The sequence below is a fragment of the Scyliorhinus torazame genome, chromosome 7 (assembly GCF_047496885.1).
Source record: "Scyliorhinus torazame isolate Kashiwa2021f chromosome 7, sScyTor2.1, whole genome shotgun sequence".
NCBI classification, from domain to species: domain Eukaryota; kingdom Metazoa; phylum Chordata; class Chondrichthyes; order Carcharhiniformes; family Scyliorhinidae; genus Scyliorhinus; species Scyliorhinus torazame.
Genome location: NC_092713.1, coordinates 255,349,056 through 255,361,093, shown reverse-complemented (window position 1 = coordinate 255,361,093; position 12,038 = coordinate 255,349,056). Strand labels below are relative to the sequence as shown.

At 40.3% G+C, this 12,038-nt stretch overlaps 1 protein-coding gene across 7 annotated transcripts in view; it reads right to left on the bottom strand.

Moving 5' to 3' along the window:
* fam13b (family with sequence similarity 13 member B) overlaps positions 1-12,038 on the bottom strand; it is a 190,423-nt gene that overhangs the window by 156,542 nt on the left and 21,843 nt on the right. For 6 of the 7 annotated variants that reach the window (XM_072512300.1, XM_072512303.1, XM_072512305.1 and 3 more), the window contains exons 3-5: positions 8,678-8,872; positions 5,549-5,714; positions 499-637 (exon numbers count right to left, since the gene is read on the bottom strand). In XM_072512300.1, coding sequence (XP_072368401.1) covers positions 499-637; positions 5,549-5,714; positions 8,678-8,837 — 465 coding nt within the window. In that variant the 5' untranslated portion in view covers positions 8,838-8,872. The remainder of the gene's footprint in view (positions 1-498; positions 638-5,548; positions 5,715-8,677; positions 8,873-12,038) is intronic. The other variant, XM_072512307.1, reaches the window with a different exon arrangement.

Below are 12,038 nucleotides of genomic sequence, written 5' to 3'. Positions count from 1 at the left end.
GGGACTAGACAATGATAAGCTATTTAACCTCATCTTGAACAGAGGACACATTCCGGGGCTGGGGTTGGTCAGATCCACAGAACAGGCTCCCAAGAGTCAGTGGTGGAAAAAGTGTGGACTTATCAAAACGCAAATGACAAAGATTGCTTTTAGAAAATAAAAATGTTAAGCTTTCCGAGACATGGCAAATGGAGTGTAGAATGCTTGGGATGAACAAGTGACTTTGGAGCTGTAGTTCCATTACTTTCCACCACTTACAAGTTTGCCTCACATCATGTCTGGGACTTTTATTGAATAGTGGATTAGGATCGGTCAACAATGCCTTCACCCTTTAATCATGGAGCCACCAAGAGGATAGAAGGCAAACTAACTGACCCTTTTGCCTAGCAATTCCTGAGTTCTAATACCAAAATTTAGCTGAAAACACCATTTAACTTTTCTGACCCCAGGAAACATGAAGTTTAATTTCAAGTAAATAAATTTAACAAATCAAGTTACCTCAACACAAAATGAATTTGAAATATCTGTGGGCAGAAACTCTTCAGTAGCAAAGAAATCACTGTAATTTTCCAGAAGTTCAGACATTATATTGCTAGCCGTTTCTTGTTCTTTCATATCTTCCACATCTGTGCAAATACTGCAAAATAAATATTTAACAAATTTTACTAAATCATAAACCTTCTTTAACATCTTTGGGCGTCTAGAGCACAAAACGTTCCACTCGGATGTTCAGCTAATGGAATGCTGAATAGAGACATTTATTTTCCAGTAAATACTTTGATGCATTTCCTACCTCAAAATGAAATATTAGTATACGTTACATATTATACTTGCAGATGTTACAGAATTAAGAGTTCTGTAATTACTTTGAGAATGCTGCATTCGAAGACCTGGCGTTTCAAAATATATTGCATCTTAGAGCATTCAAAAAATTAATCTGCAAAATCAAGTTTTGCAAAATCATATGCTGTAATAGTAGGTACTGCATTTCCAAACACAATTTCCCCATAGCAAGCATTTGAAACTGGCATTGATCATCATTCTTGGAGTGTTTTTTTCATTTAAGTAAAAAGAAATTTGATTTTAAAAAAGTCAATGGCAAACAGTCCCAGACTAATTCAAGTTCTCATGCCTTTATGTGCTTGAGCTAAGCCAGGACTCGTGTCCTGGTTAATCAAATAAATAGCACCGTACGAAGGGTTTTAAACTAAATAGGGTTGGGGGCAGGGAAAGGAAGGGATAGGATTCAGACGAGGAGGAATTTAGAAGGCTTAAGTGAAAGACAAGGCAATAGTGTCAGGTAATGATAACCAGATTATGACAGGAAGGGACAGAGTTCACCAACAAATAGGGGAAAATAGCAAAAAGAGAAAGAATTGAAGGCTATCTAAATGCATGCATTTGAAACAAGATCGATGAATTGATGGTACAAATGTAAATAAAAGGATATTACATGATAGCCATTACAAAGATATAGTTGCAAGGTGGCCAAGGCTAAAAACTGAATCGGGGTAACTTTACATTTCAAAAGGATAGGAAGAAATGAAAAGGATGTGTCGATAGGGCAGCACGGCAGCATTGTGGATAGCACAATTGCTTCACAGCTCCAGGGTCCCAGGTTTGATTCCGGCTTGGGTCACTGTCTGTGCGGAGTCTGCACATCCTCCAGTGTGTGCGTGGGTTTCCTCCGGGTGCTCTGGTTTCCTCCCACAGTCCAAAGATGTGCAGGTTAGGTGGATTGGCCATGATAAATTGCCCTTAGTGTCCAAAATTGCCCTTAGTGTTGGGTGGGGTTACTGGGTTATGGGGATAGGGTGGAGGTGTGTGCTTGGGTAGGGTGCTCTTTCCAAGAGCCGGTGCAGACTCGATGGGCCAAATGGCCTCCTTCTGCACTGTAAATTCTATGATAATCTATGATAGGGGGAATATTGGAGCTGCTTCGAGTGTTTGGGTCTTTCTCGGGGTAAAACTAAATCTAGACAAGTGTGAGTATTTTGTGGTGTCTCGGCCGGGGGGTGGGGGCAGGGACTCACTTTAGGTACCTGGGGGTGCAGGTTGCCCGGGATTGGGGGGGGGGGGGGGGCTCCGCAGGTACAACATTTCTAGTTTGGTGGGGAGAGTGAAAGCTGATCTGGCAAGGTGGGATGGTCTCCCTCGGTCATTGGCGGGTCGGGTACAGACAGTTAAAATGAACGTGTTGCCACGATTTCTGTTTATTTTTCAATGCCTGCCGATTTTCCTGCCAAAGGCTTTTTTCAGCGAGATTGAGGGAAGGATTACTTTGTTCATATGGGGATGGAAGGTGGCCAGAGTTAGAAAGGTGCTGCTACAGAGGGGAAGGCAGGCAGAGGGTTTGGGTCTTCCGAACCTGATGTATTACTACTGGGCGGGGAATGTGGAGACGGTGCGGAGCTGGGTCAGAAGGGTGGACTCCCAGTGGGTCAGAATGGAGGAGAGTTTGTGCAGGGGGTCGGGATTGAAAGCACTAGCAACAACGCCGCTCCCGATTGCCCCGGGGAAATACTCAGGGAATCCGGTAATAAAAGCTTCATTGGAGAATTTGGAGGCAGTTTCGCCAACACGTCGGGTTGGGGGCAGGGTCAAAGGAAATGCCGATTCGGTGAAACCACAGATTTGAGCCAGGGAAGTGGGATGGAACTTTTCGGAAATTGGAGAAGGGGATTAAGACACTAAAAGAGTTGTTTCTTGGGGGTCGGTTTGCAGGATTGAAGGAGCTGGAAGCGAAGTATGGGCTGGAGCAGGGGGAAATGTTTAGATACGTGCAGGTTCAAGATTTTGCCAGAAAGGAGACAGAGCTTCCCGGTGGTGCCGGCCTCCACATTGCTGGAGGAGGTGCTGACGACAGGGGGACTAGAGAAGGGGGTAGTGTCGGCGGTTTGCAAAGCTATTTTGGAAGAGAAGGCACCATTGGAAGGGTTCAAAGCAAAGTGGGAGGAAGAGTTGGGAGAGGATATGGAGGAGGGGTTCTGGTGTGAGGTGCTCCGGAGAGTGAATGCCTCCACCTCGTGCGCAAGGTTGGGGCTGATACAACTGAAGGTGGTATACAGAGCACACCTCACAAGGGCGAGGATGAGCCGATTCTTTGAAGGAGTAGGAGGCCATATTCGGGGTGTCGGATCAGCCAGGGTTGGAAACGGGTGCGGAGGCAGATGTTGTACCCTTCGCCTCGTTGATCGCCCAAATGCAGATCCTGATAGGGTGGAGAGGCCTCTCCACCCTGTGCCCTGGCATGGTGGTGGGATCTGTTGGAATTCTTGACTCTTGAGAAGGTTAAGTTTGAACGGAGGGGAAGGATGGAGGGGTTCTACAATTCATGGGCATTATTCAATATGCACTTTCAAGAACTGGATAACATCGAAGATTACTTGGGGCGTGTGGGTGTGAGGGTTGGGGCGGAGTTAGGGTGTGTCAATGGCGACAATGGGTGATCCTTAATTCCTTTTTGTCATTTGTTTGAGTGAATATGCGGGCTAATGTTTGGGGGTGTGGTGGGAGGATGGGATCGTTGTTATTGATATGGGGATTGACATATTTGTTACTGATTATTGTTTATTGTTGGGGGTGTAAATTTGGGAGAAAATGTGAAAAAGGAGAATAGAAAATATTTAAAATAAAGGAATGAAAAGGATGTGGGGTAGCACTGATAATAAAGGGAGATATCAGTGATCAAGACATAAATCAGTTTGGGTGGAGACAAGGGAAAAGTCACTACCGAGTGTAGTTGATAAGTTCTTTAATAACAGCTACATCGTATAAGAGTATGAAGAAATAACGTGAGTGGCTTGTAAGAAAGGTACAACAAGAATCGTAGGTGGTTGTAATCTTCATCTAGATTGAACAAATCAAACTGGCAAAAGGTAGCCTTGAAGGAGTTAAGTGTATTCAGGACTGTTTCTTAGAACAATGTGTTCTGGAACCAACAGGAGCAAACTATTTTAGATCAGGTAATGCGTAATGAGACAGGAATAAGAATTTCATAATAAAGGATTCTTCAGGGAGGTTGGACCACAACATCAAAGGCAAGAAACCTGGGTGTGAAGGTAGTGTCTTAAAACTTAAATAAAGGCATTTTATAAATAAAGGCAAGGAACGAAGACATTGGGCCGGCGCACTTCCTTGGAGTGGCAATCAGCGTCAGATTGCCACTCTGCTTCCAGTTACTTCCCTGAAATCCTGCCTCGCCCAACCTACCGACTCAAGCCAGGCGAGATCCGGACAGTTCTGAACAGGTGTGTCGCCAGGGGTGTAGTGCAGCTCTGTTTAAAGTAAGGGAGCCAGCCACACACTCATTTACAGAATTAGCTGCCATAAAGCAGATAAGTTTAAACATCAACAAAAAGCCAGGGGGAAGGTAAGTGGGTAGGGTGCATGGAGAGTCAGCCTCAGATGGCTGAGTCCAAGGCCTGCTGGGAGCACAGGGTGGCTGAAGAGGGCCTCTGAAGGGTTTGGAGACTGCCCTGGGGATAAGACAGGGGGCAGCGGAGAGTCCACTTGGGGTTGGTGCAATAGTTACCAGAAGTTCGGACAGATTTTAATTCTATCCCTTTTCTGGTTAACTATTGGTGGAACCCAGATGGAGCCACACAAGTATAATCACATTTTCGGATGGCTCCCAGCAGGATAATTGCCCAGGGAAAGTTTGCACTTTCTGGCAATTATTGCGCAAATCTTACCTGGGAATGCCTGAAGTGTATCCCCCTCCCCATAAGATGCCTGGAGCTCGTAAGTTACAACCCCGATTAGCTAAAGTAGGTATAGAATATAGATTAAAAGGGAAGCCATTAGATAAACAGTGGCAGAAATTAAAAGAAATATCTTAGGACAAATATTTTCATTCCATTGCAGTGAGGTGGTGCTACCTCCAAGTAGCATTTATAGAATATCATTAATATGAAAATAGTATAAATCTACAAAGTCGAACAAGTGCCTTCTAATCCAAATTTATTTTAAAAGGAGGTAGTTTTTAAACTCAACATCGAGTTTGTAGCAAAAGTTATCAATTGAAAAACACTAAATTGGTTTCAGGAATGGCATAATTGATCAGGTTTCTGGTTTTAATTTTCATTGCAAAATATTGTTCAAACATAGATTACATGCACACATCCAATCTATCCAAGATTGCGTTTCCAATGTCCAAATATTTATTTGTTTAGTTAAAAGTTAGAATAATCTACATTTAAAAGGGCAAATTATATTTAAATAGAATTTAATAAAAAGTTCCCAATTGTGTTAATGCTTGTTTAGTAAATGCAGTTTGAAAAATCTAAATGCGACAGTACCAATGTATAAATGTTTAATTATATTAGCACGTTTTGTTCACCTAATATCAACAGAAAACAAGTCCACCCTTTTTATTCTAACAGCTATGTTCTGACATGAAAGTAGAGATTCTGATCTAACACACACAAACAAATAATATCTCAAAAATATTCACTGTTGAAGATATAAATATAATGCTGTACACAGGATATATTTTCAACAGCCTGATTTTATCAACTAAGTATACAATCTACAAGTAAATTCTTACTGGAAAACATCCAGGCCAAATACAGCAGCAAGAGCCAACTTTCCTTCCTTTTGTATTGCTACCTTGACCAGGAATCGACAGAGGAACTTCAGGAGATTGTAGTTAACAGCTGGAAGCTCATCTAAGAAGCATTTCAACTTCCTTCCAAGTTCATCCTCAATATTGTCTGGAAAATAAATAACATTTCAATAAATATAATCCATATAACAGCCATCCTGAGTTTGTATTAAAAAGCTATATTCTCTGAAAAGTAGGAGTGGAATAGTTTAATTTGTATGAAGCTGATTTGTGGGTGATTTCAAATCAAATTACAATTCTTTGTGCACAAACAGAACAACCCATTACATTTGGCTCAAAAGTTTTGAAAGCATTCTCAATTAAGTAAGTTTCCTGCTAGACCAGACCAATTTTAAGAAACTAATTATGGCCAAGCACACCTGAATACAAAACTTAACAGCAGGTTTAGAATGAAGTATTTTTCACAATAATTCTAATATTGCCATTAAGGGAGAAAGAATAAAATTAGATTACATAATTGTTATAACCTGCCTACTTACCATTGGCCGGGGACTAATGACAATCCCACGATCCTGTGGGAGTATGAGCTTCCCCAATGAGGGGGGCGGAGGAACCATTAGTACACTCCTAGTACACCCCCACACACGTAAATAAATGTTATAACTTTGTATCCTTAAAACTCGTGCTGGATTCTTCGTGGCCCTCACAAAACTAATCTATAGGACTTTTGCCATGGGGAGTAATTTTGCAGAGGGAATAATTACTTTCTTTGTTCACTCACTTGGGTTTAGAGACCCACATGCTCACAAATTCAGAATAAAGTATTCATTGTCAGCTGTCAATGTTTTAGAGTTATCTTGAATTATTGTTGTAGTCTAGAATCCTCCACATGCTGCCCCAAGTAGGATAGGTTGCAGAGCAAGTAGGATAAGCTCAGACTTTACCTTGTAAGCCTTAACCTGCCAAGCATTTATGAGTATGTATTGTTGTACAAAATAAAGTAGATTTTGAGACAAATATCAGTCTATCCACAAAAATATATTTATTATTAATTAAAAGTAGATGAAACAATAGCACAGTCACATCAAACTCCAATACAAATTTTGGCACAACTGGACAGATGAAACAAGGTCGAAGAACTATTTCGGAGGTTCAACACAACATCCACTGTGTTAAATTTGTACATGTCAATTTTTTTTTTTAAAGTAGACACAAAGCAACAGATTAAAGGGGTTCTAACAGATTGTTCAGAATGGAATTTATATCCAAAATATGAACTACCTGAGTAAAGATAGACAACAGATTCCAGGCATTTTCATGAATCTGGACATCTAATGGCAATTTCCAAAAGCTGGCAATAGACACCAACAGTGGGACCACAGACTCGGTGAATGTGAGGTAATGGTTTTGCAGATTAATATCTATAGCATTTGGCAAATCACATTCTAACTCACGAAGAGTAATTCTTTTACCAAAATATTGCATTTCCATTTTTTCAAAGCACATAGCAGCCGAAAAAGTAGCAAGTATAAACTGCCAAGATGCTTGTTCCTACAGGTTCATGTCTTCAGACACATGGTTGATTGCCCATTTCAAAGATTGTAGACTATAGACAAAGACTGTAGGCAATCCTGCTGTACTGCTTAGTGTCAAAACAAAATTTTAAATCCTCATTTTGGTTTTAAAATCCCTCTATGATTTCACACCTTCCCATCTCTGCAATCTCCTTCAACCTCATAACCCTTAGAGAAACCTGTGCTTTTCCAATTCCGGCCTCCTGAGCAACCCAGATTTAATTTGTTGTACTCTTGGTAACAATGCCTCCAAACTTGCCTGGTCTTCAAGCTCTTCCGAAACATATCCCCCTCTCTACTTCCTTTAAAACACTCTCGAAAACCTACTCCTTTAACCATGCTTTTGGCCTTTTGCTCCAAGCATCACCTTGTGCTGTTCAGTGTCAATTTATGCTTTCATCTCTTGTCAAGCATCTATCTTAGGATGTTTTATAATGTTAAAGGCACTATTCTGGAAGGTTAGAGATTTTGAGAATCACACATTACTTTTGACCCTCTCAGCCTTTTGCAGCAATGATAATTTGAAAAATGCCTTCTTGTTGCACAAGGACTATTGCTCTCAGATCTGGCCAAATTCCTACGGCTGGAAAAAATAACATTTGAAATAAGAGGGTCCAAGGAGAGATTCCACGTCACGTGGAACAAACACAAGCCTCGTCACAGACCTGTTTTAACCACTTGGACTTCGAATTTTTTTTCGGAGGCAATTCTGTTCTCAACCAGCAGCCTCCTATTGCCAAGTGGTAGGAGTCCCAGTAGGAACCCATCAAAACACCAAAAATTAACACTACTGGAAAAATGTAAATTAGTCTTGGAGCATCAGTCATGGTTATGGTGACAGCGAGGGGCTCATGTCTTGTTGTTTCTATTTTTGATATACACCCTTATCATTGTTGTTGTATTGTCATTTATAGGCAAAATTGTTTTTCTAACTCCAAATGCCAATGAAAAGGTTTTAAAAATGAAACCAAATGCATTTGTTTAATATGTAATCATTCATCAAATGCCAGTTACATGAGTTTATAGTTTTAAACAGAATTGCATGGTCATATACATGTTGCTGATGTATGCAAGATAAGGTAACATTTTAAAAAGATAATTGAACATAATTTCTGCAGCAATTTTTAAAAGCATTTTCTTTTTGGTCCTATTGCTGAATCAAATTAGATTGGCTTGAATTTGTCCCCAGTGTGCCCCTTGATTTTAAGCATACACAAATTCAGATTTTGAAAAAAAGAACAAGATTCAGCTTTAAATTGCAGCTACATTCAATGTGCTACAAGAAAAATACATGAAAGAAAAGAAAATATATCAAATTTCATATTAGGCTGAAAATGTAAATGTACCTTCAAAGTTACAAACATTATAAAAAGACCAGTTAAAAATTAAGCACTGAAAGATCAAATTGAGAATGTTTCCAAAACTTACTTCTGCCCATTTCACTGCACTATAATCGGTTTCTAGGCCTAAGAAAATGAAAGATATTTCTCTGCCCAGTTTTCAATATATTTGCATTGGAAAAAAAGACTGCACCTACCATATGCCTCCAGATACTCCACAATATGTTTTACTAAAAATCGAATTCCATTCCCTGGATGACGTCCTTGTTGCTGTAGCTCATTAAGAGGAACTCCAAAAATTTTGTTAGTAGTTAAAGAGTTGCTGTTACTCGGTGAAGGAGAGAAGCTTTTCCTCATATCTTCCCTCAGCCAAAAAGCAAAGCCGTTTTAGTCTACACAAAAAATAATAAGTACATCAGCACACAAATTTTCCTTTATTTTATTTTCAACTAACAGCTTAAGCAAGAATGCGAAGTAAACTGCTTTCACTACCTTCCAAAATGGAGAAAATCACATTTCTTATAAAATAGGAAGAATCTCTAGCTCTGTTATAATTAAGCGGAACTGCAAATGTAAAAAAGTATGATTTTTTAAAAATATTTAAATGAAGTATATCACATAAGCCCACCAACTAGATTAGAAATAATTAGGCCTGAATTACTTGCATAAATTATATTCCTTTTTTATATCCAGTGTTTAAACAGATCACATTTTCTTTCTAAAATCACACCAGTAACAGCAACTCATCAACTTCATGTGGAATTAAAATTATTTAAGCATCTGGGGCTTAAACGTCTGGGGCTTCTTTATTAGTTCAGTTGTTTAGTGCCTCACTTATTTGTCAAGGTCCCAAGCTCTGTGTGTCAAGTTAGCCAAAACAATAGATGGGGCAATACAACTGGGTTAGGAAGAGGGAAAACAATTTTAAGTCTATTAAAGTTTAATCTACTGATTGCTATCTGCCAATTAAGTGGATATGTGTAGGTCAGGTGAAACTGGATCAGGCTATATAGTGATGCTACTAATGAATTAATAGCTTGGTTCAGACAAGAACAAATGATCATGTGGAATTATACTGCAGACACATGTGCACAGGTCCCCAACTTCAGGAAAGGAAGGAAAAACATTTTTTTTAATTTATTTTTATTTATTTATTTATTTATTTTTTATAAAGTGTTACACCAGGTGTAGCATTTTCATATCTGGAAAATTCCCACAAAACAAGTTCTCCATCTGTTCAGGAAAACATGCAGGACAGTACTTGCCTTTGGAGATTGAGGATCGAAACACGCAAATTGATAGAGGCAAATTGGCATGCATTAAACCAATATTGAGACATCAAGATAAACTGACAGCTAAATTCTTAACTGGGTATGGTTTTGCACAAGAGAAGTATTCAACAAGTTACTAAGACCAATGAAACATTGTGATTTTGACATGTTAACTTGGTCAATCCCAATAGAGTTGTATTGTTACAGCCCCTGGCTTAAGTAAATATTTGAGATATCAGGTATTACGTTATATCCTCTCCAATAAACAAGATGTTGGCACAAAAAAGGAATTACCAGAACCCCTTACCCAAGAAAATTCCTGAACAGAACTATGTGTTTAGCATCAATGCCAGTCCCTCTTCTTTAAACAAATTGTTTTGAATATGTAGCAAAGCACAACGTGGGTCTTCAATACCACTATTGGAAGCCAGATAACATGCTATTTCAGGATGAAATACTATCATGTATGATGTCAATTATGAGACTACAGGTTATATTTTGAAACTTTCAGGATGTGGAACACACCCACATTTATTGTTCATCCATGGGCGGCTGCGCAGTCTTTTCCACTTAAACGATTGCAGTTCATGTGCTAGATAAAGAATTCCAGGATTTGGCTCCAATGAAGGATATATGCATTCATCAAGATGGTGTAAGATTGGAGGGCAGATGAGATGGCATTCAGGTCATCAACCTGAATTGGTTCTCGCTCCACAGATGCTACCAGACTTGAACATTTCAAGTATTTTCTGCTCTGATTTTGGATGCGACAATGTTATTTTCTCAGATTTTGTCTTTTTCTTCAAATCTGCCGCCATCATTCCTCTCCTCAAAGAAAAACTTCCTCCACCCTCAAACTGCCACATAATCTCTAACCTTTCTTTTATGTCAACTGCCAATTCCATCTTGTTCAAGCTTGGATCCCTCAAGTGTCTACCCTGCCACAATACCAAGATGACCAAGTCACAAATGACATCCGATTGTGATATAGGTGAACTATCCTTCCTTACGTGCAGGCTTTAACATGGTTGAGCCTCGAGTGCCACTCCATCTTGACCTAGTTGTATGAGAAAAGCATTCGCCTGCTTCCATTCTTGCCTAATCATAGCGTGAATATCACCAATTGCTTCTCTTCGTTCTCGAGCGCAGTTGCCGCTGGTATCCCCAAAGGATCCATCTATGGCTCCCTTGTACTTTTCAAATATGATCTGGCCCTCAGCAACATCAACTGAAAACGCCATCAGTTTCTGCATGTACGCCAAAAACACCCAACTCTGCCTCACCACCACCTCTCTGGACCTTGTCATGGTCTCCAGATTGAGGGACTGTTTAGTCAATATCCTGTATTGGATGAGCAGAAATTTCCTCCAACTAAGTATTGCATGGCCGAAGCCACAGTCTTTGGTCTCTGGCAAAAAAAATCCACTCTAGCTATTACCTCCATCACTCTTTCTCACGACTGCCTGAAGTTGAACCAGACTGTTCACAAGACAACCACGTATCAGCAGCATCGCCCAACTCGATCCCTGCCTCAATTCATCTGCTGCCAAAACTCAATGCTTTTGTTACCTCTGGACAAATGTAACACTCCTAGGCAGCATCCCACATTCCACCCTCCATAGACTCGAGGTAATCAAAAACGCTGCTGCCCATTTCGAAACTCAGACTAAATCCCATTCACACTGGTGTTCGCCAGTCTACACTTGGCTCTTGGTTAACACCTCAATTTGAAAATTCTTACCCTTGATTTCAAATCCATCCATGCCTCAAACTTCCCTTTACTTGCAACTGCCTCCACTCCACCTCCGCAACCCTGCAAGATATCTGCGTTCCTCTAACTCTAGCCCCTTGAGCATCCTCAATATCAATTGCTCCACCATTGGTGGCTGTGCCTTCAGCTACCCAGACCCAAGCTCTGAAATTCCCTTCCCAAGCTCCAAAATTTGTTTCCACATCCAATTTCTTCCTTTAAAACCCATCCCATCTCTCTGACAAAGCTTTTAGAGTCTGTAGCCACCTAAAATGGCTGATTCCCGATTAATTTGGCCAAAACCCCGATCTAAAATGGCTAACTGAAAAGGCTGATGGGAAAATCAGCCAACAGGGCACAAACGGTCAGCTGCAGACAGAACAGTGTATTCGGCTCTAGGTAAGTCGGCCCAGATAGAAACCTGCGACCATTAGCAGCACATCAACCCAGACATCTGCAGTTTAATCGGCTATCCCCGGGAACAATTGCAACATATTAGTAATTGAATGCCGATCCAGACCTCTTGGCGCCAGCAGT